This window comes from Elephantulus edwardii, unplaced genomic scaffold, assembly GCF_000299155.1.
Source record: "Elephantulus edwardii isolate Elephantulus edwardi_28Jun2011 unplaced genomic scaffold, EleEdw1.0 scaffold00001, whole genome shotgun sequence".
In the NCBI taxonomy this organism is placed as follows: Eukaryota; Metazoa; Chordata; class Mammalia; order Macroscelidea; family Macroscelididae; genus Elephantulus; species Elephantulus edwardii.
Genome location: NW_006399751.1, coordinates 782,404 through 810,382, shown reverse-complemented (window position 1 = coordinate 810,382; position 27,979 = coordinate 782,404). Strand labels below are relative to the sequence as shown.

Here is a 27,979-nt window from a genome sequence, read left to right as displayed (position 1 = left end):
CAAAAGGGAAGCAAGATGGCGAATCTCGAATCGCCTCTGAAGCTGTCGGGGGCGCTTCGGACGGCTGAGGGAGTGGGAGGAAACTGCTGTTCAGAAATCTCCACTGAGTTCATTCGCTCCCTAACAGAGCTGCAGGATCTGGAGGCTGTGTATGAACGGCTCTGCGGCGAGGAGGTGGGGGCTAAACCTCCTCTTCCCGGAGGACCCCGGGGCAGTGGGTGTAGAAATCTACAGAAATCAGTCAAAAATCGAGGCTGGAGGCAGTTCTGTCCTTGCCTGGTGGAACAGAAAAATCACTTACCCGAGAGACGGGGGAGTAGTTGGGGTGCTGCGGGGACCTGTCATATCTTCTCACTCGAACAGAGGCCCCGAAGCCTCTTTTCCCTGGTATCCAGGCAATCTTGACAGTTCCACTCTTTCCCTCGCAGTTTAATTCCAAGGCCCAGAAGTACTAGTTTTCTCCACTGGAGTAATCTTAAACTAAAGTTATATGCCAGTTTGCATAAGAATACAAAAGTTGTTTTTCCTTGGTTTGACAAGTGAAACATTACGTTATCTCCCTTAAGCAGAAAATCATTGTAAATAAATTTGAACTGTTTTAAAGTCCTTTTCTTGTAGAGATTTATTTCAGGGTATCATTTTTTAATTTCAGTTAAGTACCCAGCTTTGTAGATCCTTGAGTTTTTAAGACCTATAACTGTCTAATCTTGAATAAGTAATTCAGGAGGTCATTAGACCTCTGTAAAGCCCCCAGACACTACGAAATGATGAATATTGACTAGATTTTCCAAGGCTCCATCAGCTCTTAATGTTCTGTCTTATTTCTGGCGCCACTTTTCTTTAATGCGTTGCAACTTCTTGCTATCAGTTCACTCTCAGTGTTTATCTTGGAGTTCCTTGCCAAGGTTGAGTATCAAAAGGCAAGTTGGAATGGAAAAATGGCATTATTAATTTACCTTTGAAGATTCTCAAATGATAACTTGCAACTACTAATTAGCACTGACAATAGATCCACCAGCTAACGGTTCCAATTTTTTTTTTTAAAGCAAGTTACACTTTTTAAAGTTTAGTACTTGTGATCAGACATTCCTAAGCTCCCAAAGAATCAATCAGTCTTTTAGGGGAAAACTAGAGATCTTACACAAAAAGTCCCCGTATTTGTAGTGATCATTGTCAAGTGGAAGTTTTCTTCTGGAATCTAATGGATTATTTTAATAAAAATAGGTAATATGACTTATTAAACATTGAATTCATCACGTACTGTATATAATACTTTATGTGTGCTATCTTGTTTGACTCCAATCCCAAGGGTAAATATTATCCCTATTTTATATAAGAAGAAACTGGAAGGGAAGTTGCATCAATTGTTTATTAACACTATAAGTGGCTTGCCTGAGTTAGGATTGGATTGCCACTTTAGAAGTTTGTCTTTATGATTTAAATGTATTCCTGTTAAGCACCATGCTAATAAAAGAGTAGATCCTCATTTACTTCGTTTGTGATACTAACATAAATGCCCTAAAATACACACAAATCAGTGTTCAGTATGATAAGTGCAAAAATGGAGAGGATGGTGATAGTATATGTAGAAGGAAAACAGAAATTGATATGGTATTCAATCGCTAAGCGATTAGGTTAGTGAATTTTTAAAGTCACTCTAACTGTTGTTGTTGATTGCCTTCGAGTAGAGCACAACTCATAATGACCCTATGAACAAAAGGCCTTAAGCCCCTCTACAACTATCGACATTTATCAAACTTCATCGTTTCCAGAGGCATGTTATTATTTTTTTTTTACTTTATTATTTTTTGTGTGTGTATGTACCATCAAATTGGATCTGACTGGTACTGGAGGAGATTGTCCCTCGTTCTCCAGCAGAGCATCTGGTGGATTTGAACTGTGCACCTCTGGGATTCTTGCCACTAGGCCACCAGAGTTCCCTCAAAGGCATGTTATTTAGGAAGTGGATGCCACTCGTGCTTAACTGACAAGTTAACTGACAAGATCTTTTTCTGTGTTTCAGAAAGTGGTGGAGAGAGAGCTGGATGCTCTTTTGGAACAGAAAACCACTATTGAAAGTAAGATGGTCAGTCTTCACAGAATGGGGTGAGTCTGCATACCTCAGCAGAAGCTACTGTGAATTCCCACAGGTCACATAGCTTAGTTGCCCTTTTTCCTAACTTGCTTTTATAAATGGCCAGTTGAAATGTAGATGAACATTATTATATCATGGTCTAGTGAAAACCAAAGGATATATAGTTCATTGTTTCTCAACGTGTAGTCCTATACCAACAGTACCATAGCAGCACTTTAAAACTTATTAGAAATACACATTCTGGATCCTGAACACAAATCTACTAAATTACAAACTCTAGAGGTGAGTCCCAGGAATCTGTGCTTTAGTACGCCAGCTAGTTGGTTCTGATGCATGCCTTAAGTTTGAGAGCCACTGTTTTTTACAGACTACTAGTCATAACACTTGCTCTTTGAGCGCATCATCCTCTTAGATTGTTGATTAATACTTTTTTTTTGGCACTTAACAACTAAGTAACTCTGTTGCCTACTTCTTTGTCTTTTCCTGTTGTTGTTTACTGTTGAAGCGAAACCAACTCATAGCTGACCCTCCAGTGGGTTTTCAGAGGCAGGAAAATCCATGGATGGCAATTGCCTATTTTCTGTGGATCAGCTCGTGTATTCAAACCATGAGCCTTTGAGTTGGCAGTGCACTCATTACCATTAAGCCACCAGAACTCCCTTGTTTATACCTATTATGAGTATCTTTAGTAGTTACAGAAAATAATTTTCTATTGCGTATAGGTCTGAAGCATTGTTGTGTTGGTTTGTGTTTTGTTTTCTTGTTTTGATTTAAAAAAAAAGCCATCTGAGGGAACTCTGGTGGCCTAGTGACAAGAAGCTGCACTGCAATCCTAGAGGTATGTGGTTCGAATCCACCAGATGCTCTGCTGGAGAAGGAGGGACAGTCTCCTCCTGTACCAGTCAGATCTAATTTGACAGTTGTTGTTAAGTGCCTCGAGTCGCAGGCAACTCATAGCGACCCTATGAAGGAGAGTCCTCAACGCTCTGACAGTACACACAAATAATAATTTTTAAAAAATTAAGAAGAAAAAAAGCCATATGTAGAGCAAACTCTAAGTGTTGTGTAGAGATAGAAAAGAAGTAAAAGATATAATCTCCTCCTGGCAAATAATTTTTTCTATCTCTCATTCCCACCTTTTGCCTCTGTGGATATATGTATGGTGGCAATGTGTGCCAACAACAGTCCCAGCCTACAGTTGATTGAAGGAGACGCAAAGCAGTTGGCTGGAACGATCACTTTTACCTGCAACCTAGCTGAAAATGTATCTAGCAAGGTCCGACAGCTTGACCTGGCCAAGGTAATTCCATTGAGCTTTTGTTTTCTTCCCAGGGGCTGCTTATTTGGAAGTAGCTTTTCACACCTTTCTCCTAGGAGGACTTGAACTTCAAACTTTTACCTAGCAGCTGAGTGGGAGAACTGTATACCTCTCAGGGACTCCCTCATTGAACTTTGGATGTTTGAGTTAGAGGAGGGTAGAGATTAAGACAGTCTCACCCAATGTAATGTGAGCTACCAAAACCAGACAAATGTACTACAAAAAAACCCCTCAACTAATATCTATGAACATAAACCCAAAAATTCTCAAGAAAATATTAGTAAACCCACCCTTCAAACCTAGGACCGAACCCAGTCTTGAAAATAATCCTTGTGAGGAACACACTCCCCAGAACAATTAACCGCATGAGAGCAAATGGGCAGCATTTACTCAAACTTCAGAAGGCAGGAAGGGACAGGCCAGATGGGTCAACAGAAACCAGGTGCTCTGGGAGAAGGTGGGAAGAATACTGCCATGTTGAGATTGCAACTACTGTCACAAAGCAAAATGTGTGTAAGTTGTTGAATGGGAAGCTAATTTGTTCTGTAAATTTCTACCAATGCTAAGATAGTTTTTAAAAAACTGGCTGACCCAGGGAGCTCTGGTAGCCTAGTGGCAAGAAGCTACACTGCAATCCCAGAGGTACAAGGTTTGAATCCACCAGATGCTCTGCTGCAGAAGGAGGGACAATCTCCTGTACCAGTCAGATCCGATTTAACGGTATTTTAAAAAAAAAAAAAAGGCAGACCAAATCCAGCAACATTAGAAAAAGTTTAAAAAAAGAAAAAAGTTAAAGAATTACAAATCATGACTAAAAAGGATTAGTCAAAGAAATACAAGGTTGGTTTAAAAATTGTTTAAGTATTAATAATAAAATAAGAAACAAAAATTGTATGATCATTTGAATAAATACAGAAAAGGCATTTGACATAATTCATCTCCCTTCAAAATAAAAAGATTCCACAAACTGGAAGTAGAAGGGAGCATCCTTAATCTGAAAAAGGAGGAAAAACTGACAGATAACACACTTCATTCTGAAAGCCTAAATGCTTTCCCATAAAAATCAAGGAAAAAGAATATTTACTCTTCCTACTTTCATTAAAATTTGTACCAGAAGTTCTAACTAGGGCAAATAGGTAAATTCTGAGTGTATATGCAGTCAAATCTTTCTTTTAATTGGTATCTCTGGTGGCCAGGAAAAGGAATAATCTTATTTTTATTTGTCATATATAGTTAACATTTATCCAAATAATTCAGAGTAGCTAAGAAGAAGAAATCTAATGTGTGATTTAATCTATAATTTTTAAACTTTCTAGTAGTCCTTTTTTATTGGTTTTCTTTCAACTATTCTATGTATTTTGTTTTAGATCATTAATTACAATTGGTCAGTGAAGTTAGTTATAATGTCTCATCAAACTCCCAAATTTCCCTTCACCCGGCCTATCCTATTAGTCTTTGTTCCTCTCTCCTTCTTTTCTTATCCCTATTATCCCTCTAAGACTGATTCTATCTCTGTGTAAGACTTTCCTTAGCTTTTTCCCCTTTTTTAAGGAAATCAATCATGTATATTTTGTTCCATATAGTTAATTAGAATACATACCCAACAATGTCTGTGATCATCCTTTCTTCTACATTGTCTTTCTCTTCACCTGTTCCTAAAAGATGTTCATTGTCTGTCCATTAATTTTCTACTCCGCCCTTCCTCGCAACCATACTAGACCTAGTAGCCATTTTTAAAAAAGGAAATAGATGAAAAACTTCAATTATGTATTTTATTTAACTCATGTCTGCAATGCCATTTCAACATGCGTTGACTAAAAACAGTATTATTTTATGTTCTTTTTTTTCCTTTAGTACAAAGTCTTTGAAATCCAATGTATACTTCTATAGCACATTTCAATTTGGACTTGCTACATTTCAAATCCTCACTAGTTACATGTAGTCAATAGCTCACATATTGGATAATACAATGTCAGGGCACTTGAACGAGTCAGTCTAATTTCCATTTGTTACTATGAAATAGCACGATTGTTTCTGCCTCTTTAAAAATAATTTTACAGAACACAATGGCTATATAGCCACCAACTCACATTGTTTTGTTTAGTTTTTAAATTTTGGTTGTTCTTCTAAAAGAAAATTGTTTTATGTTGTTATGTGCCATCGAGTCACCTGTGACTGATAGCTACCCTATGTACAACAACCCTAAACCCTGCTCTATCCTCTGCCAATCTCACTGTCTCCACAACACGTCTACCCCCATGACCCCAGTCGCTCAATCAGTTTACTTCATAGAGGGTATTTCTCCCCTGTGCTGTACCTCCACCCTCCCAAGCATGACATCCCTCTCCAAGGATTGGTCCTTTTTTGCAGTATATCCGAAGTATGTTAGATGAAGCTTCAGAATCCTTACCTCCAAGGAGCAGCCTAGTTTAACACTCTCTAGGATGAACCTGTTAGTTTTCTTAGCAGTCCATGGTATATTCAATACTATTTTCCAACACCACAGCTCAAAGGCATCAATTCTTCTATCATCCCTAGTCATTGTCCAAGTCTCTGATGCCTAGCAAGTGATTGCAAAGACCATGGACTGTATAAGGCACACCTTAGTCTTCAGAGTGACATCATTGCTCTTCAGTACTTTGGAGAGGTCTCTAACAGTGGACTTTCTCATCACAATGTGTCGTTTGATTTCCTGGCTGCTGGTGCCAAGAGTGTTGACTATGGAGCCCAGCAAACTAAAGCTGTTAACAGTCTCCGTCTCTTCACCATCCATCATGATGCTGCCAGTTGGCCCAGTGGTGAGAATCTTTGTTTTCTTGATATTGAGCCTCAATCCATATTGAAGGCTGCATTCCTTATAACTAACCCATGTCTTGTTCCCTAATTTAAGATACATTCTGACCATTATAAATAACAGTATATGCCAGAGATAAATATAGATTATTCTTGTTCCTACTGCCCCTGAAATAATGTCTGACTCCATAAATAGAATTGTGTGATACCTTTCTGGTTCTTGGTCATCACTCCCAGTTTTGTGAATGATAGTGATGATGCTTGGGGGTGCACCAGTGAAAGCTGAGGAGGACCTGTGGGTTACTGGATTCACTCTGAAATCTTCGTATCTACTGGAGAGCTACTTCTAAAGCAGTTGGACATTGTTTGACTCTTAAGTCTTTTTGCAGAATCGCCTCTATCAGGCCATCCAGAGAGCCGATGACATCTTAGATCTGAAGTTCTGCATGGATGGAGTTCAGACTGCTTTGAGGAATGAAGACTATGAGCAGGCAGCAGCCCACATACATCGCTACTTGTGCCTGGACAAGTCAGTCATTGAGCTCAGCCGACAGGGCAAAGAAGGTTGGCCTTTCAAATTATTGATTTCTTTCTAGTTTGACAACACAGGAAGCTCTAGTGGCCGAGTTCAGTGCACTGGCAACTCAAAGGCAGGCAATTTGAATCTACCAAATACTCCAAGGAAGAGAGCTGCTCTAAAGGATGGGCAGTGCCCTCTCATGCAATTTACAGATTCTGAATTCCTACAGGAGAATGAACTGTGAATTGATTCCAACCCAGTGGCACATCACAGCAACAACAAAAGTTTGATAGTATGCATTTGTTGTTAGGAGACTTCCTTGTCTGGCAGTTGGCCCTATTTAGGTCCTGTAGTCCTTGGAAAGGGACGTCATGCTTGGGAGGGTGGAGGGACAGCACAGGAGAGGAAGGCCTTCTATGAGGTGGATCGATTCAGTGACTGGAGTAATGGGGGTAGGTGTGTCAGAGATAGTAAGATTGGCACAGGATAGAGCAACGTTTAGGGCTATTGTATATAAGGTCGCTATGAGTCACAGGTGACTCAATGACACATAACAACAACACTGTCCTAAGATAGATATTACTGTTCGCATCTTATATATATATTTTTTTCTCTGCTTTATTTACAAAGTTTGAATACATTGTTTTTCAATGTAAATAGTCTTTTTTTTTAAATAGTCTTTTCACCTTTCCATTCCTTCTGTCATTTCATTCCTTTCGTTTCCTTTGCTCAAAATTTCAGATACAAAAATTCTTTAAAATAAAAAATTCCTGCGCAACTTTGAGAAATGAGATGTCAAACTTTTTCGGATTACTTTAACCATAAATGGAATCATTGGGGTAACTTTCTTAGGGCAACAACACTTATCATACATGAAATTGTCGTATAGTTAATATGTGTATAAATCATTGCTTTTACTTGATGTTAATTTTTATTAACAGAATCTTGATTGATTCATCTTTTAATATCACATTAGCTAGAATAGCATCTTAGTACGTGTTGTTGTTAGGTGTCGGTGAGTTGAACCTGACCGGTAATGACCCTGTGAAGAGATCGGAACCCTGTCCTGTCCTGCCCTGTCTTCACAATCTCTGACATACTTGAGCCCATTGCTGCAGTCACTATGTCAGTCCACTTGGTTAAGGATCTTCCTCTCCCTCACCATCCCTCCACCTTTCCAAGCATAATGTCCCTATTCCAAGGAATAGCTTCTCTTAGCAATGTGCAGCCACTTAGTAGGCTTAGCATATGTTGTTGTTATGTGCCATAGAGTCACCTGAGATTCATAGCGACCCTATGTACAACAGCCCTAAACGCTGCTCTGTCCTCTGCCAATCTTACTGCCTCTGACACACCCACCTCTATTAATCCAGCCACTGAATCAATCCATGTCATCCAGGGTCTTTTCTCATGCACTGTCCTTCTACCTTCCCAAGCATAACATCCCTCTTCCAAAGACTGATCTTTCCTTGCAACATGTCCAAAGTATATCAGACGAAGCTTCAGAATCCTTGCCTCCAAAGAGCAGTCTGATTTCACCCTCTCCAGGATGAACCTGTTTGTACTCCTAGCAGTCCATAGTATATTCAGCACTCTGGCACCACAACTCAAAGGCATCAATTGTCCTTCTACATCCCTAGTAATTGTCCCACTTTCTGATAGTAGGCACTTAATACATATACTTAATAAATGGTAGTGGAGAGATTTAAATAGAAACTTAAAAGACATAAGGGCCTGACACAATGCCATCCTTGGCATTAATTCTGTTTCTTCTCTCTGAGCAGGCAGCATGATTGATGCCAACCTGAAATTGTTGCAGGAAGCTGAGCAACGTCTCAAAGCCATTGTCACAGAGAAGTTTGCCATTGCCACCAAAGAAGGAGACCTGCCCCAGGTGGAGCGCTTTTTCAAGATCTTCCCGCTCCTGGGTCTACATGAGGAGGGATTGAGCAAGTTCTCAGAATACCTCTGTAGGCAGGTATGGTCCCTGATTACATGGCAGAAAACTGGTATGGTTCTCTGCCTGCAGATTGACTAGATGTGGATAGATCTGTTTCTGTGGATACCCTCTGTCTTCTGGATTTGAATTTCCTTTGTGCTCTAGGTGTAACCTGGTGAGACTGGGTGCATTCATTCCACACTTATTTTATAGCCAATCTCCTAAGTGCCGCGCACTGTCTAGACATCAAACGATCCACATTTTTTTCACCATACCAACTGAATCTAGGGAAATTAAAATGCAAGTTCTCTGGCAAGTTAAATCTTCGTTTTCAAACTGTCGGCCATGTTTGGTATATAAGAGCAATGTGAGTTCTTGTTTAATGATTTTAAATGGTTCTAAATGTCTTTAGAACTAGGTCTGTATCTCAGAATAAGTTATGTAGAGTTGAAATAGATGGAGCTACTTGATTAAATCCTAGGGAAAAGAGGAAAGAATAAGCTTTAGTTAAAGTCTCAAGTGAGCCCCCCCTCCTCTTAGTTATTATTGTTCGGTGCCCCCCAGTCAGTTTCAACTCAATGACTCGTGTAACTCAGAAAACTGCCCCCAGTGGGTTTCCTAGACAGTGGCCTTCTCGGGAACAGATGGGTGGGTGTTTTCTCCACAGAGACAGTGGGTGGGCTTGAACTGCCAGCCTTTCGGTTAGCTTTACCATTGAAGCCACCATGAAGCCTCTTTCCCTTTAACTGAAGAGAAGTAAATCCCAGTGCACATGTGTGCATAGGTTGTTTTTTATCTCTATTTCAGTGCACATCAAGCCCCCTCATTCTATGATGAATCTCTGATTTGCCGTTAGGGAAAAACATGTGCTGATATATTTTACTCTCCAACATTGTTGTTAAGTTAAACAGGCACAAACATTAACTTACCATTTTTGTTTAAAATTAAGAGGGTATCAGTAATGATAGATGCTTATATAAGCATAAGATGGTTTTGGAAAGATTAAAATAGTTGCCTCTAAGGAACAGAATTAAGAGATCAAAGGTATAAGTAAAAGGAAGAAATACTTTTCACTGATTCCACCTTTATTCTTTCTGAATGTTTTAAGTATATGTGTTTTTTACCCATTTCAAAAATGCATTCACGGCAATGAATGAATGGAAATCCAAAACCTCTATAAATGTCTATTAAAATTAATAATAATAGTGCTTGGAGATCCTGACGCTGTCGGACGGCTGCCACCATGAAGTTCAACCCTTTCGTTACCTCGGACCGCAGCAAGAACCGAAAACGCCACTCAATGCCCCTTCGCATGTGCGCAGGAAGATCATGTCCTCCCCTCTGTCCAAAGAGCTGCGGCAGAAGTACAACGTGCGCTCCATGCCCATCCGCAAGGATGACGAGGTGCAGGTGGTGCGAGGACATTACAAAGGTCAGCAGATTGGCAAGGTAGTCCAGGTGTACAGAAAGAAGTATGTCATCTACATCGAAAGAGTGCAGCGTGAGAAGGCTAATGGTACCACAGTGCATGTGGGCATTCACCCAAGCAAGGTGGTTATTACCAGACTGAAATTGGATAAAGATCGGAAAAAAATTCTTGAACATAAAGCTAAGTCTCGGCAAGTTGGAAAAGAGAAAGGCAAATACAAGGAAGAACTAATTGAGAAAATGCAGGAGTGAATGCAACCTGAGGAGCAACCGCAGTTTAACTAGATTTCCATCTGAGTATGCGTTCTTGTGATGTTCCAAAATGACCCTCTCATTCAGAAGTGACTATAAATCTGCCTTTGCAATTTTGATTCCTATTTTTAAGAATAAAAATTGAAAATTTTCCCCCCCAAAAAAGAAATAAAATTAAAAAAAAAAGAAATAGAAAAAAAATTCATTCATTAAAATAAAATAAAACTACTTTGTGGTACTGTTTGATTAGTATCTTCCACCTAAAATTTTAAAGCAGTTTCTGCTTTTTAAATTTTTTTACTAAAAATAAGGATTTTATCTATTTATTCTTTTAGCCAGGAATTACTCTATTGAACAAAAATCACAAAACATTATAAGATTAAAGGTACCAACTGCATTATGTAATAAAGAAATGAAAATAAGATCACATATTAAGCTGGAAATGAGATACATTTTTAGTTCAAAATGTTGTTTGACCAGCAAATTATATATAAATATAGTCTCATAAATAGTATGAGAAATGCTGTTTTTGCATTTTGAGCATGTACTTTTAGCACATGAAAAGTCTCTTGTATGGTATCCAGATACTTTGTCCTATTCAACAAAGTACCATTCATCAAAATAATTTATACTTCTTAAAAATATATTAAAAGTGGGGACACTGCCTTTACTAATTACAACCCCTGTTTCCCAACAGAAGAAAAGCATTATTTGGAAAAAAAGCTATCACACTTAAGTTCTTTGTCCCATCCAAGGCTCAGACATCTCAGAGCCTCCCATTGCAGGATGTACTTCAATGCAAGGCCTTTTGAGAAAACTGAGACAGACCTGTTTTGAGGTTGGCCTTTTGTCTGATAACTGAGTGTAGATTTTCTACTTTTATTAGGTGGCCAGGAAAGCTGAGGAGAATCTACTCTTAGTTTTGGGGACAGATATGAATGATCGAAGGGCTGCAGTCATCTTCGCAGATACATTCACTCTCCTGTTTGAAGGTGAGCCCTTTCTGCACTCAGACATTTCTAACTCTTGCAGCCTAGCCTTTTTCCTCTCCTTCGATTATGATCTCTTACATTCCATCCGATAAATAACTGTATGTTGAGTTATGAGCTACTCATCTTACGTATCTGACTAGTAAAGATTTTAGTCCGTCATGTATTTGCTGTTAACACATTTGTTTACTCACCTAAAGGTTAGTAGTTCAAGTTCACCCAAAGGCATCTTAGATGAAAGACAATGCGTATTTCAAAGAAAATCAACCCTATGGAGCATGAAGAAATTGTTGTTTGCTTCTGTATATTTCATTGCAGTTTTTTAATGCTGTCAGTAAATTGTTCACTTATGAAGAAGTGGCAGCAGTGTTGTTTGAAGATGTATGTACACACACACACACAATATAGCTGCTGAGCCTACGTGTATGCAACAAAATACCTCATAGGATCTGGAGGTGTAGGGTTGTGGTTTTATGGGACGTCACTGTTACATGGCTTAATGTGTTTAGTGCTCCTGTTCCACCTCCTTGTTCATTGCATATTGCCTGGGGTCTTAAAAGCTTCTGTGGCACCACAAGCGGTTTGTATTCATGTGGAGCGACAAAGGAAGGGGAGTCAAGTACAGAAGGAAGCTATAGACTGTGTGACTAACTGTCTTCATGAATGTCTGCCTCCTTTGCTATGTTGTTGTTAAGTACCATTGAGTCGGAACCAACCCATAGCTGACCCTTGCGGGTTTTCAGAGACAATTAAAGACTGGGTGATGCATGGGACCATTACTAAACATCTTGATCAAAGATTCCATAAAAAAATCCTAATCAATAGGGACAGAAATTAAAATTCTCATAGACTGGACTTCCTGGAGTCATAGAAGGTAGATGAACCGTTTATATTATTCTTCTGAGAGAATCTTTAGACATTAAGCCAAACATAATCATTAATCCAAAAAGAAAACTTTAAATCAATGAAACTATTAAACTTTAAGCCAAAGAGAAAATATCTAGCGATGGAATGTGATAGTTAGGCAGAGAAAGTGGTGGATGAAGTTATCTTAAAGCCAAGTGATAGTTTAGCCTAACTTGTTAAAAAAGGTATGTATGCCTTGAGCATCATGTTCTAAGAACTACTTTCCCCTTTAAGGGGGAACCATCTGACCTCAATGAGTTTATGTTAATGAAGCAGAAGCAGCTCAGAAAAGGAAGATGAGAATAGTGACATAACCTAGAGAAGGTAAATTATAGATGTAGAAACCACTGAATTGATGTCTCTTTTCCTGTGTATATTCTCAACAACGGCAAAACCAATATAATTTTGAAAAAGAAAACTCTATGGAGCACAGTTCTATTCTAACCTCATGGGGTCAACATGAGTGTTAATCGGCTCCTGATAGCTGGTAACTGGTACTCAGCTGCTTTGATTTTCTAGCCTGGAAGACCAAATTCTAAAAGTAAATTTAATCCTAGGATCAGTTACTGTAAAGAGGGTGATGCTGATTTTCAAAGATGCCCTGAAGAAAGCGGAATCAGTATAATTTAGCAAATGCCTGCTGGTCTTTCAAGCACTGCCCGCAATCTGCTTAGCAAGTCCTAGAACTGATGAAAGTATTTTTATTCTTTTTAGGAGGTGAAGCAGTCAAAAAGGGTTTAGCTTGGGTTAGTCTTGAATGGAAGAAAAGAGTTTCTTTTGTGGGAAGGATATTTGGAATCCCACCACCTCACTGTTCTTTTCTAGGGATTGCCCGCATTGTGGAGACCCATCAGCCAATAGTGGAGACCTACTATGGGCCAGGGAGACTTTTCACCCTGATAAAATACCTGCAGGTGGAATGTGACAGACAGGCGGAGAAGGTGGTGGATAAGTTCATCAAGCAGAGGGACTACCACCAACAGGTGAGTAGCAGGTGCTTCGTAGGTTCAGGAAGCAACTTCAGCCAGGAATGATGAGCAGAATAAATTAAAACTTAAAAAGTGAAGAAAAGCTGGGAGAAAAAGAAATGCAGAATGCAAATTGGTCTGCATCTTGCCCTTCACCAGTTTGTTTTGAACTTAAGGTATTGATGAGATGCTTGGGTTCTCAGTACAAGATTAAGAAGGAAACTGTACTTCCTCAAAGAGAGACAGATGTTTAACCAGTTCTCTGTCACTGAATATGCAACAGTGCCCTCTGGTGATATGATAAAGAAGCTTACTTATTAATGGCCTAGAAGGGAGCTCTGGTCGCTTAGTAGTGAGGAGTTGTACAGTCAGCCCAAAGACAAGTGGTTCAAATCCAAGGCTGCCTTTTCTTAGAAGCCAAGATTTGGAGCAAGCAAAACCTGAATATTCTTGTATGTCAGAAAACAACAGGCTGAGAAGTGGAGGCAGCATTCTCATTTTACTTCTGTGTTGTGTTGCAGTTCCGGCATGTTCAGAACAACTTGATGAGAAATTCTGTAACAGAGAAAATTGAACCAAGGTAATTACCTCATTGTGAATCAGAGATCTAAATAAACTGCAGCCAGGACTTTTTAAGGAGGTGGGGCTTCCAAATGCTATTTTCATCTTTAGTTTTTGTGGTTTGAGTTAAACCTCATGTGTTCTTCATGTGCACACACGCATCCTCCAACCTCTCGGTTAACTCTGGTGGGATTTTAGGAGGTGAATGATGGGGGTGTAACATGTGAATAGAAAAATGTGCTTGATAGAAGTCTCTGAAGGGAACTGGGCCAACAGAGTCAGCACGACCATCTGGCAGAGTTGGGGAGCAGGAAGGACGGTTCTGTCTGAGGGAATCCAGTGCACCCCTGTTCAGTCCTGCCCCGTGTGTCTCAGGGAACTGGACCCCATCCTGACTGAGGTCACGCTGATGAATGCCCGCAGCGAGCTGTACCTGCGCTTCCTCAGGAAGAGGATCAGCTCGGATTTTGAGGTGGGGGACTCAGCAGCCTCAGAGGAGGTAAAGCAAGGTAAAATGTGTTTCCCATATATGTTCCCTGTGATGGCTGGCCTGTATGGTTTTTACCATTTTTCTAAATGTTAAGCCACAGATATAAAGAAAATAATGGAGGCTTGTTATCTACTGGGAATTTGTGGACAAAATAACTCCCCAAAGGAAACCCAGACTTAACTGCATTCTAGAATTAGACTGGATCTTTGGGCTCATCCTGTCCTGTTACAAACGAGGAAACCTGATACCTAGAATTTTTTTAATTATTTTGTGTGTGTGTACCGTCAAATCAGATCCGACTGGTACAGGAGGAGATTGTCCCTCCTTCTCCAGCAGAGCATCTGGTGGATTTGAACCGTGCACCTCTGGGATTGCAGTGCAGCTTCATGCCACTAGGCCACCAGAGCTCCCTGATACCCAGAACTTTTAAGTGATCATCTTCTCTGTTCTTTTTCCACATCAGGCTCCATCACCAGCTCTTATGTGGAATTTTGTTCTTTGGTTTAAGTAGGTATTAAGCACACATATTAAATAATAGCTTAAACATTTAAGCAGTCCAGCCATGTACTGCAGAGGCACATAAGGGAACTTTCGGACGAGAGAGAAATAGTCTGAAACTGGATTGTGGCGATCGTTGCACAATTCTGGAAAGTTACTAAAGCTTATTGAATTGTACACATAAAAAAGTACATTTTATAACTTCAGTAAAGCTTCTAAAAAAAGAGAAATGCTTTTACCTCCTCTGGCAATCTACCATATCCCCAAACCACAATTTTTGAAGGGCTAACTGAAGTAGAATAAAAGTAGTGGTGGCCCAGTGGCAGAGACGCTGCACTGCAAGCCCAAAGGCTTGGGGTTTGAGGCCACCAGCTGTCCCGCAGGAGAAGGATGGGTAATCCCCTCCTGTGTGATTAACTGCCTCTGAAAACCTGCTGGAGGGTCAGCTATAAGTTGGTTCCGACTCTGCAGTACACAACAACAACTACATAGCCTAATTTAATTTACAAATGTCTCCTTAAGATTTTAAGCAGATCCTCTAACTCCTACTGTGCAGATATTTACAGTTCCCTGAACTAGGACTCAAGACCAGCAACAGCATCTGTGATATAACATGTGAAAGGAGAGTTACTCATTCATGTGGCCCCGAGGCGTTCCTCTGAACTGGTGTTGGGAGGAGGAAGATTTGTGCTTATTTGGGGTTTGATGTTCATTACCTTATAATGGCCATCTCTGTTCAGAGTTCACCTGGCCAATGTGGTAGCCACTAGCCACATGAAAATATTTAAATTTTAATTAGTTACAATTAAATAAAATTTAAAATTCAGCTTCTCAGTTACATTAGCCATACAGGCAACCATGACAAATTGCTACCATATTGGACAATACTGCTCTAGATATAGAACCTTTCCAGAAAATTCTGCTAGACAGCACTGGTTAAAGAATGAAAAGTTCTGTTCTCCACATGTTACCATCTCTGGCTGCAAAGTATCTCTCTTACTGTATCTCTTATTAATCTAGAAGAAATAGTAAAAAAAGAACTAAAAAGTTGCATAAAAATGCTTACAATATCCTTCAGTAGCCATGATCTCCAATAATGGCAAAATAATTTTAAATAATCCAGATGCCTTAAAAAAAACGAAAATGGGGGCGGGGGAATAGGAAAGTATTTTTAAAACATATGTGTGTGTTGTCTGATAAAATATCACACAACCTTTGTTAATAAGAAAGCCAAAACTAAAAAAAAACAAAAAAACAAAAACCACACACTAAGATTTTATTAGCAAGCTTTATAAAAACACAGAAAATATTTACAATGTACAATTTAAAAGCAGGATCCAAGATTATACCTGTACTGTGATAACTGTGAAATGTTTGCGTATTTGGAACAAACGCTCTAGAAGAACCTGAACTGGACCAGGTGGGCTCTTTGTGGGGAACGAAAAGCGAGCTTGCTTTCTTGGCTGTCCCTCAGAGCATCAGAAGAGTCTGGACAAGCTCCTCAATAACTGCTTACTGAGCTGCACCATGCAGGAGCTGATTGGCTTATACATTACCATGGAGGAGTACTTCATGAGGGAGACTGTCAATAAGGTAGGACGTAGGCCATGACTCTGGGAAATGGGACTTCTGTCCATGCAGCCAGAGCAACAAGTGTCCGAGGCATGTCCTGTTTGGGGGATCTGCTTTGAAGATACCCTTGTGTGTGGACTGAGTGACAGCATCTTTGGGGTTGTCGTGCTCTTCACGTATCCAGCTGGGACTTCTTCCCCAGGAATCACAAAAATGTAAATCTTAGCTCCTCAGGGACTGCTGTGTGTGTTGCATCACTGAGTGCCTGAGTAAAGCACTCCAGGATAGAAGGGCCTCTCCTGATATCCGTGGGCCCCAGTTACAGAAGTCCGTCAGTCATAGGCCCTGGATACCAATTTCCTGAGGCAGTGATTGAGAGGAAGAGATGCAGAAGATCCACTCCAAGCTATGACTGAATAAGCCTTATTGGTGGGGGGATGAAGGTATGGATAAGGCACAGAAAAGGAAACAGACCCAAGGCTGGTGTAACCACAATGTCTCAGAGCAAGAGCCTCACTGAGTGCTTTGCCTTTTGGTTAGGCTGTGGCTCTGGACACCTATGAGAAGGGCCAGTTGACATCCAGCATGGTGGATGATGTCTTCTACATTGTTAAGAAGTGCATTGGGAGGGCTCTGTCCAGCTCCAACATCGACTGTCTCTGTGCCATGATCAACCTCGCCACCACGGAGCTAGAGTCTGACTTCAGGTACAGTTGATTCCTTTTCAGGGGCCAGAGACTTGAGGCTCCTTTATTTCTTCCTCCCCCCACCCCTTATGATTCCAGCCCTGTTGTACACCAGACTTAAGCCCCTGTAATGGCACAACTTCCTTGGCAGTTGTCTAGCAGCAAGATGTCTTATGCTCACATACGGTTCCTGGGCTGGATTGGAGGGGAGGGGGTATTGGCCCTAAAACCCAGGAAGGAGAACAGGCAGTTCAGATGAACACAGTAGTTGGAATAATAACAGTCATAGTTACCAAAGCAATGGACCACACACTGTTAGGCTGTTGCCTTATTTAGTCTTAATAACAATCCTATGAGGTAGCTAAACAAGGAGAGTTAATCACTTGTCAGAAATCATGCACCTCAGAAGTGGGAGAAGAAGGAATAAAAGTCCAGAACTGGCTGACTTACAAACTCTTGAGTTCTTACACTGAACTGCCTTTTCCTATGCTCTGCTGCCTCCTTTCAGTTTGCAGGCTCAGGTGGTACTGGAAGGAAGCCTCTCGGGGGGAAGTAGTGGCCACACTCCTCTTGTGTTCTCGCCATCTCTTGCCCTGAGGTTTCTTGCTCTCTCTGGTTTCCTGTCTCCTGAGGTCTCCATCAGTGATCTTGAGGATTGTTTATTCTTCCCAAAGAGCCTGTCCTGCTGTTGGGCAGGGCAGCAGACACTTGGGCCTGCTGTCCTGGAGACCAGATTGAGTGCCATCAGGCCTGACAACATATCCCTCGTGTCCCCCTAGGGATGTTCTCTGTAACAAGCTGCGGATGGGCTTCCCTGCGACCACTTTCCAGGACATTCAGCGCGGGGTCACGAGTGCCGTGAGCATCATGCACAGCAGCCTCCAGCAGGGCAAGTTTGACACGAAAGGCATCGAGAGCACCGATGAGGCCAAGCTGTCCTTCCTAGTAGGTAGCCCCATATGTCGGACGCCAGGGCGGTTTATCTTACAGGTTAAACCACGCTGTACTCAGCCTTGAGCTGGACACTTTTCCTCTTACAGGGTACCCAGACTGTTTCTTACCCTAGAGCCCACTTCCAAGCAGCCTGCGCGAGGACCTGTGCTGTCCTCCTGTTCAGGGCAGGGAGTGTCAGGCTTGGCTGGCATCTGACACTGAACTGTAACATCTGTGCCGAGGGTCCAGACCTCTTCTCTGAGGAAAATTCCAGTCAGAATGGGGGTCAGTCCCCCAGGCCAGCAGGCCTCTTTTTCTAGCACAATTCTTCCTAGGCTTCCAGCTTGCTCCAGAAAGGTGACCTAATTCAAGCCCTTGCTGGGTACCATCAAATAGGGACCAACTCACAGCCGCCCCTGCAGTGGATTTTCAGAGGTAGTAAATCACACAGGAGGAGATGGCCCATCCGTCTCTCACAGAGCACCTGGAAAATTCTAACCATGTCCCTTTAGCTTGGCAGTGTAGTTCCCTGCCACTAAGCCACCAGAGCGTCCTTCTTAAGGCCCTTTGCTTCCCAAAATGAGAGATGTGACGAGTCAGTGAGGCTTACCAGGCATGTGACAGCTGGGGAAGAAGTATGGTGGAAGAAAGGATTTACCCGAGGTAACAGTGAGTTGGAGATGCGTCAGAAAGAGCACGTGTGTGTCCCAAGCTCATGATCAGGCCTGCCTGGCGTGTGCCGTCTCTGTCACGAGTGGGAACAGTGCTGTCCATTCTGCTCCTGCTCGGCAGCCTCTGCGTCTCCTAGGCTGTTGCTGTTCAGTCTGAAGCAAGGATCCAGGAACAGAACTCTCAACTGGCAGTCTGTGTAAAGGGTCTTGAAACACCCAGGGATTGGACGTAAAAACACGTACATACATTTGCTGGGAAACAAGTTTTTGAATTTTTACTAGATTCTTTTTTAAAAAAAAAAATTTACTCATTTTAATGAACATTTACAGAGATTTTGATCTTCCATTCATTCATTGTTGCACTTTTCTCCCTGCCCACCCCTCTCCCCCAGTTCACGCCTCTCTTTGAAAAGGAAAATTCTTTCATTGATATACTATCCCTCCCCACCGCCCCAAGTACATTCCACTGTGCAACCTTAATTCTGGATTCTGGTGATAACCATAATACCCTATCATATATCGCTTTTAAACTGTTCTCTCACTAATCTGTTTCAGTGCAGTGTACATAATTTATCCAGTTTTTCTCAGTCTTATCACAACCCTGATGTCAGTCCCATTCTACAACAGTGGTACCATGCAGTATTTGTCCTTTTGTGACTGGGTTATTTCACTCAGCATAATGTCCTCCAGGCTTACCCATTTTGAAATTTCATGAGTTCCTTGTTTTTCAGTGAAGCATAGTATTCCATTGTGTGAATATACCACAGCTTCTTTATCCATTCGTTTGTTGATGGGCACTTAGGTTGTTTCCAGCTCCTTGCTATTGTGAACAAAGCCGGGATCAACATGGGTGTGCATATATCTGCTTGTGTGGCAGTTATGGTCTCTTTGGGGTATATTCCCAGTACTGGAATTGCTGGGTCAAATGGTATCTCTATTTGCAACTTTTTGAGAAAGCGCCATACCGCCTTCCACAGTGGTTGCACCATTTTACACTCCCACCAACAGTGAATAAGAGTTCCAGTTTCTCAACAACCTCGCCAGCACTTGTTGCTTCCTGTTCTGTTAAATTTTGCTATTCTTACTGGGGTGAGATGATATCTCAGAGTTGTTTTGATTTGCATCTCTCTTAGAGCTAAGGATTTTAAACATTTCTTCATGTTCTTGTTGGCCATCTGAATGTCGTCTTTGGTAAAGTGGAATTTTTACTAGATTCTTAAAGGAATCTGTGGCCCCAAAGGAGTTAAGACTCAGACGCCTATCTGTGCTCCCATCTCCCCTGTCCACACACAGAGGAGTCCACAGTAAGGAAGGCAGTTCAGCTGCTGGCTCTCTTCCTGCATTGAAAATAAGCGTCCTGCACATGAGTTCAGCCGAGCTGGGATGTCATAGCTGTTGGGGAAAAAAAATGCCCCAAGAAAGTTGTCTCTAAAGTATGGTTCCTTTGAGAACTTTATCTGAATGTTGGACAGCCAGTCCCCTAAGATCCTAAACCAACATAAATTTTTCATTCTTTTCATTTCTTTGCTCAGATTCATTCACTCCTTATGTCTCTCACATCAGAGATAGACTTCCTCGCCTGGCCCTTTGTTGAAGGCCGAAATCTGTCTGACCTGCCACTGGGCTCTCATTTGCACTGCTTGCCTGCACGGCTCTCAGTCCTTAGCACTTCCCAGTGCCACCTTGGATGCCCTCGCTCACCTCTCTCTGTGAGGACCTCCCAGTCAGACAGCTTGATTGTTTGAGGGCCCAAAAGATAAGGCCAGCAAGGAAGTTGATGCTAAACGCTTGCTGACAGGTTTGCAGTTTTCTTGACATGAAGTACTTAAAAATGTCATCGCTCCTAGCACAGGGCCTATTGCTGTGTCACCGTGACTCATTTGGCTGTGAAGATGAATTCCCCTTTTGTTCTGACACCTCATTCATCGTGAACAAGGGATAAGCTCAATGCAGCCACGCTTACAAGGTCTATCAGCACAAGGGAAACTTTGAAATCAATACCATTTGAGTCTAAATTCATTCTCCCCTCATGACAGATTATTCTTGATGTCCGTAACTGCCTTGGAAACATTTATTTTCTAGCTTTCCTCCTCAGCTGTCCTAACATGCAGTTATTTCTCTGGCCTCCTGTGATATCAGTAGCCTTATGTTTAGGCTCCCTGAGGCTTAGGGAAGGTCTTGTTAGGCTCCTAAGAAGATGGGTTGACACATGACTGTTACAGTGGGCTCGAGCACATGGGAGACGGGGAGAATGGCCCAGGATAGGGTACGGTTCAGACCTGTTGTTCATGGAGTTGCTATGAGTCACAGTCAATGCAGTGACACCTAACAGGCTTGGGGTCATAGAAGGGTCTTAGCTGCACTGTCACAAACTGGTTTTCAGTCTTAGACACCCACAGGGGAGATCGGGGAAACCTCTTAGTCCTGGGAGGTCTGTGATCTTTCTTTACCTTGAAATCAGAAGTCCCTGCCTCCCCTCTCTGCCTTACCCATGCCTTCCAGCCCTGCCACCAGCACCCCAGTTCAGACACAGCATGATCCTCTCAGACACTTGCATAGCACCTTCCAGATTAGCATCCCAGAACCACAGCTCTGCTCACATGGCTTTAAGTAATCCTCCGTGCAGGCTGCTTATGTATAGCCAAACACTTTATGGGATTTGGCTCCCCGGTTGGCGGTTTAGGTCATGGTTTAAGTTAATTGGCCTATGAACAGGGTTAGGGCTTTATTCTACTTCTTAGTCTATTGGTAGTGTGTGGGCGGGCTCCTAAAAGCTTACAGATGACCTCCAGTGTTCAAATGGTCTCTGTTCACCTGGAACAGTGCAGGTAGAAGGGGAGTCAAGAATAGGAGGAGGAGATTCAAAGTGTGGCTTATTGCTTCCATGAACATTTTCCTTCTCCTTTAGGAGACTGAAAGGTCTCTCTGGTACCCATCTTCCATTATTGAGCATGTTGATGAAGATGCTATATGTGAATCTTAATCTGAAGGAAGAGAACACAAAACAGAATTTCAAATACTCATGGAATGCAGAAGTTTCTGGAGCCATACAGTAGAGACAAACCCCAAACTACTGCCCTGAGAGCATTTTTAAACCACAGAGAGTTCCCAAAGTTTTCTGAAAACCAAATGGCAATTTAGCTTTACCAAAGAATGTGTTTTCCTACATGAGATCAAATTGACAACAGTAACTCAAAAGATTTGGTAAGAACTTAAAAGATTAACATGAGTTTATGGAATGGGGGAGAAAGGTAAAAATGGTTTCACAGCTTAAAGAATGTAATCAAGGTCACTGAACTGTGCGTGTAGCAGCTGCTGAATTATTGCGTGTTTTGGTGGGTAAATAGCCTCAACAACAGTGGCAGCAAATCTCACTGTCACTCCGTTACCCACAGGACAAAGGGCTAACTTTCCCGTCTGTTGTTGTTGCTGTTGAGTCAACTATGACTCCTAGTGACCCTGTGAATGCTCCTGTGCCATCCTCACCGTCTCTAACACATTTGAACCCACTGATGCAGTCACTGTCCGTCCCTCTTGTTGAAGGTCCTCCTCTCTGGCTGACCCTCCACCTTCCCAAACATCATGTGTTTTTCCAAGGTCTGGCCTCTCCTGACAGCGTGCTACAAGTATTTCACTTTAGCACCTACTTAATCTGTTTCTGTTCCCTGTCTCTTGCCATTTCCTTGCACATGCTGGTCCCCAAATATCTTTTGAGGTTTTCTGTCACTCTCCATTTGCTTATGTTATCCTTAGAACACAGTTACTCATTTGTTTGTGCAACAAATGAGGAACTTCTAATATCAGGCTCTGTTCTTGCTTCTAGAGCTGCACTACCCAACTCGAAAGCCACATGCCACTGTTTTAATTACCAGTTCAGTCCCTCAGTTGTACTGGCCACATTATAAGTGCTCAAGAGCATTTACATCACTGCAGAAAGTGATACTGGATGCTGCAGACTCACAACATAGCAGTAAAGACAAGATAGGCTCAATTCCTACCTTCATGAAACTCTCACCGGAGTGAGGAAGGCAGGCAGCAGACAAGATACTGCTGGGTAATCCTCCTTGTTATTAAAATATCAAAGAGAAGGATTAATTGGACAGGAGGGTTAATGGGATCAAGAGTTATAGGGAAGAAGTGAAAAAAATAAAATACTGAAGAGGTATTCTCATGGAAAAATGGCTGCACGCTTCTCCTGTCACTATTATGTTCCCTGCTTTCTAGTTTAGCTCAGTTATCAACTCTGCTGTGGAACCTTCCTTGTGTGCCTCAGACCAAGTTGGTGGTTTATGTTTTTTTACTTCTGTATATCCATCGCAATTTGTGCTTTTATTACTATTCTTATCACTTCCTGCTTTTTATGATTGGTGTTTCCCTCAAATGAGATTAATTGACATACTGGCTGAGACAATGGGCTTAAATAACAATTGTGAGGATATGAAGACAATGATTCTCACCACTGGGCCAATTGGCAGCACCATGATGGATAGAGATTGTTAACTGTTACAACTTGCTTAGCTCCACAGTCAACACCCTTGGCACCAACAGTTAGGAAATGGCTTTTGCCATTATGTGCTGTGCATCAGAGAGTTTTACAGTGACTAAAGATGACAGAAGAATTGATGCCTTTGAATTATAGTTCTGGAGGAAAGTCTTGAACATCCCATGGACTACCCAGAAAACAAATATGACTGTCTTGGAGAGGGTGAAACCACGTTTCTCCTTGGAGGTTAGGATTTTGAAGCTCCATCTCACATACTTTGTGCATGTGGCTAGGAGGGACCGATCCTTGGAGAATTACATCATGCTCAGAAGGGTCGAGGGACAGCGCAGTAGAGGAAGACCCTGGATGAGATGGATTGATATAGTAACTAGGGCAGTGGGAGTAGCTGTATTAGAGTCAGTGAGACTATCTCAGGACAAGGCAGGCTTCAGAGCTGTTGTACATAGGGTTGCTGTGAGTCGCGGGTGACTCAACAGCACATAACAACATAGACATAATTGTACTTGTTTATTATCAGACTTGACTTTGAATACTTAAACCCTGTGGGGGAGTAGATTGTGTCTGTTTTCTTCACTGCTTTGTCCCCATGCCTCGTCTCTTGTTGATTGACCTTTATGAGTCACTTCACCCTCCAAGTCACTGCCACCTATAAGCTGGACAGCACAATGCTTGTTTTGCATGGGAATTGAGGAAGGGTTAGTGAGAGAATTCAGGGAAAGGCCTTGTAGAAATAGGCCCGCAGAAGAATTTAGAGCCCAGGACTCAGGCCTGTGTGTCTGAGTTATTTCTTGTCTGTAGGCAACATGGCGCTGAAACCTGAGGCCAGCATCGCAGAGTTGCAGATGTGCTGGTGTCAGACACAGTGGAAGGGTTGCTTGTGCCAACCCTAGATCTGAGTGTCCTGTTATATGACAATGGTGTACACTCTCCTTAGCCAGAATCTCAACTTTAGCTAGCCCTTCTCTGAGCTATGTCAAGTGTAGCTGTCTGCAAACCTAGCACTGGAGTGGGCACCAAGGACCAGTCTCAGGAAGTCATGTTCTGCTGTCTTCTTTCCAGGTGACTCTGAACAACGTGGAGGTCTGCAGTGAAAACATCTCCACTCTGAAGGCGACGCTGGAGGTACAGAGAAAGTGACCTGTCCACTCTCAGCAAGTGTAGACTCTCGAGAGCCTCGTTCTGAGAAAGTGCCCCATACACAGACCCTTTCTTTGTCTCTATCTTTGTCAGGCCACCTGGAAACCCCCCGGTAGGGCATGGAGAGCTGTATCTCACTTTATAGACAAGCAGGCAGAGGCTGAGAAGTTAAGCTTATCAGAGCTCTTCTTGCATGGTCAGTCTAGCAGGTTTGCTCAGTGGTTTGAAGAAGCGCTGGCTCAGACCAGGCAATGCCAGGGTCTGTGTATGGGGCCAGGATTTGAACATAGAACAGTCTGACTTAAGGTTTGACACTTTCTGGGGTTTGTGATAAATGAGAGATAATTGGTAAACAGAATCCAGGTTATCTGAAAGCCCTCCAGAGAAGGTTAGGGGAGGAGAAGCGGCCAGCTGCAGGCCAGCCTTCTCCCTCCTCACACGCTGCCTCCAGGGCTGCTCAACGCTGGTGTTCTCTCCTAGAGTGACTGCACCAAGCTGTTCAGCCAGGGCATCGGAGGGGAGCAGGCCCAGGCCAAGTTTGACAGCTGCCTTTCTGACTTGGCTGCTGTGTCCAGCAAATTTCGAGATCTGTTGCAGGTAAGCCCTGGTGCAGCCGTTCACAGAGCCTTGTGCCTGCATGTTGCTCAGGGGGAACTTGTTGACTTACCATGGGCTTCATGGTGTACAAGGCTATCAAAGAAGGTGTCACTCGCTTAAGTGCACATCCCTTGAGGCAGAGGCCTGGTTGGTTTTCAGCAGGACGGTTCCCTCCCTCTGATAGGTTGACAAGTCACCATGCTGGTCCTTGGTATCTTCACTTGTCCCCCACAGTGCCAGTGACCCCCAGCAGATCCTCAAAGGAAGTGGAACCTGTAGTTACTCAGACCTGCTGCTTGGTCTTAGCCATTCTGCTGCCCGCTAAAACCACCGCTGTCAGTCAATTCCAACTCAAAGCAGCCCCATAGGACAGACAGAGCGGAGCTGCCCTGTGGGACATCCAAGGCTGTCATCTTTATGGAAGCAGACTGCTTCACCATCATCCTACAGAGTGACAGTGGGTTCAGACTAACCTTTCCATTAGCAGCCCAGCACTTAAAGGGCTCCTTCTGCCTACTGCCCACTGTCCACAATCTCAGTTTTGAGAGTTTATGAGGTGAACCTCAGAGCTTCAGCTCTGGCCTGGATCTGAGCCAGCACACATATGGAGAGGGATAGGTTGTCCTTGGCCTCTCATTAGCAGTGTTTCTGCCACACTTTGGGCAGGACCTGCAGAATGCCTGGAGGAATTCCCTGGCAGTTGTGGGGTGAAGAAGGGAAGGGATGAAACCTGTGCCCTGTGTCTGACATGTCTCTGCCTCGTCCCTTGCAGGAGGGGCTGACAGAGCTCAACAGCACAGCCATCAAGCCGCAGGTGCAGCCCTGGATCAATACCTTTCTCTCCGTCTCCCACAACATTGAGGAGGTAAGTCTGAGCAGTAGCAGCATCAGGCCCAGGCTGACCCTTCGCCCCATTCACCACTGAGGGTAATGGAGCTGTCTGAACAGACTAGACCTCTGCGTGCTGGGGCTAGAAAGCTTCAAGGAGAGGCATCCAAAAAGAGCTTGATTCACCCCTTCTTATTGAAGCTGCTTTGACGCCACTTATCATAGATGTATGAGCGTCTCCCCCCAGCCTACTGATTTCATTCATGCTGAACATGAATCCCAGAGGGAATAACATGCCTCCATACTGTGCCACTGCTGTGGTCCAGGCCAGTTCGCTGGTTGGAAGCATATTGCAGTTGCAAATGTATTTCTGCCAGGCTAGGCATCCAGCCTGGTGTAAGCTGGATTTGTCAGAAGCGCGAGGGGATGAAGGCCCACTGGCATTGTTTCCCTAGAGGGATGGCGTGGGTGGCACTTCCTGACCCACCTTGCTTTCTGAGGACAGGCCGACTTCAACGACTATGAGGCCAATGATCCTTGGGTACAACAGTTCATCCTTAACCTGGAGCAGCAGATGGCAGAGTTCAAGGTGAGCAGGTGCTCCCGGGACCAGCTTATGGAGCCATCCACCTCTCACCAGAACAGCAGCTGCAGCATGTGCCCTTAGGGAAGCAGAGCGCCTGGACTCCTGCTAATGCCTCCCCCTCTGTGCAGGCCAGCCTGTCCCCGGTCATCTACGACAGCCTGACCAACCTCATGACTGGCCTTGTTGCAGTCGAGTTGGAGAAAGTGGTGCTGAAATCCACCTTCAACCGGGTAAGGTCTCTTCTCTGGGGAAGACGTGGCCTGTCACCCCAAAGCCCACAGATCTGGCAGTGCTGCCTGGCTTCCAAGGGCCTGGAGCTGCTGGAGCCTTGGGTGTCCTGGGGCCTAGCCCTGGGGAGATTGGGGAGCAGCCTGCTTATCTAGCTGGTCGGTGTTAGATGGACTCGTGAGCCCCAGAAAATGTGCCTGGTAAATCCTAGTCTCTATGGTTACGGTTGTTCTCATCTAGGAATGAGCTGGCTGGTAATGAGGCAGGATTAACACACGGCATATTTTGAGTCAGTCTCATAAAAGGTACAAGCATATTTCCTTTTATTGTGATTCACTTTATAGCATTTCAAAGATGTTGCATTCTTTTTTTATAAATTGAAGGTTATGGCAACCCTGCACCAGGCACATCTTTCAGTGTCATTTTTCCAACATCTTGTCTTCACTTCGTGTATATGCATCACATTTTGTCAATTCTCACAAGACTGCAAACTTTTTCAAAATGCTGTTTTACACTTAACAAGTCATAGCAACCCTCTACCAGATTTCCAAAGATTTAAACTACTGACCTGGCAATGCAACACACAGTGCACCAAGCCACCAGAGCTTTTGAACTTAATATGTGTAACTTTTATATGCACTGAGAAATTCTTTAAAAAATGTGTGACTCCCTTTATTGCACTAATGCTTTATTGTGGAGTCTGGAACCAAACCCGCAATCTCTCTGAAATATGTCTGTATAAAAGTAGCAGCCGGGACAAACACACAGAAATGGGGACAGAGCTGCCACCTGCAGATTGCGAGGAGCAGCAGAAACAGGGCCTCCTCTGAGCCAGCAGAGGCCCCTGGAACCTGGCCCCTGGATCCAGCCTTAGCTCCCTAGACTGTGTGGAGGCCACCCACACACGTGCACGTGCTGCGGTACTTGCTGATGCAGCACTGAGAAAGAAGCCCACCACGCCAGCGGTGGTCAGTGACGGCTTGTTCTCCTGCAGCTGGGCGGTCTGCAGTTTGACAAGGAGCTGAGGTCACTCGTTGCCTACCTCACTACAGTGACCACCTGGACCATCCGAGACAAGTTCGCCCGGCTCTCCCAGATGGCCACCATCCTCAACCTGGATCGGGTGCGTGGGGCAGGCTCCATGGTTCAGCCACTCGGCCTGGGGGGGAGGGGACCAGGAATGGGGGTGGAGGCAGCACTGGAATCCTGGCCCCTCTCCAGTAACTCCTGTCTTTCCCATAGGTGACTGAGATCCTGGACTACTGGGGGGCCAACTCTGGCCCCTTAACATGGCGCCTAACCCCTGCTGAAGTCCGCCAGGTGCTGGCTCTGCGCATAGACTTCCGTAGTGAGGACATCAAGAGGCTGCGCCTGTAACCGCCAGTGGGTCACCTGATCGGGTGCTTCAGGACTTGTCTAAGCAGGTCCATCCAGGCTGTGTGACCCAAAGTGCCACACCCGCCTCGCTGTCCTCTCTGGC

At 43.3% G+C, this 27,979-nt stretch overlaps 1 protein-coding gene across 2 annotated transcripts; it reads left to right on the top strand.

The window, feature by feature from the left end:
* Positions 1 to 27,914, top strand: COG4 (component of oligomeric golgi complex 4). 2 transcript variants are annotated; one of them, XM_006878620.1, is made up of 19 exons: positions 1 to 174; positions 2,024 to 2,106; positions 3,281 to 3,395; positions 6,596 to 6,770; positions 8,511 to 8,704; positions 11,232 to 11,337; positions 13,066 to 13,223; positions 13,730 to 13,788; positions 14,145 to 14,278; positions 16,232 to 16,350; positions 16,870 to 17,036; positions 17,795 to 17,960; positions 24,183 to 24,245; positions 24,741 to 24,857; positions 25,630 to 25,722; positions 26,191 to 26,274; positions 26,400 to 26,501; positions 27,494 to 27,622; positions 27,742 to 27,914. In XM_006878620.1, the coding sequence occupies exons 1-19, from the start codon at positions 16 to 18 to the stop codon at positions 27,874 to 27,876; spliced, it is 2,358 nt and encodes a 785-aa protein (XP_006878682.1). In that variant the 5' UTR covers positions 1 to 15; the 3' UTR covers positions 27,877 to 27,914. The 2 variants fall into 2 exon arrangements, with proteins under 2 accessions (XP_006878682.1, XP_006878683.1); XM_006878621.1 differs by lacking the exon at positions 24,183 to 24,245.
* Positions 27,915 to 27,979: the final 65 nt, after the last annotated feature.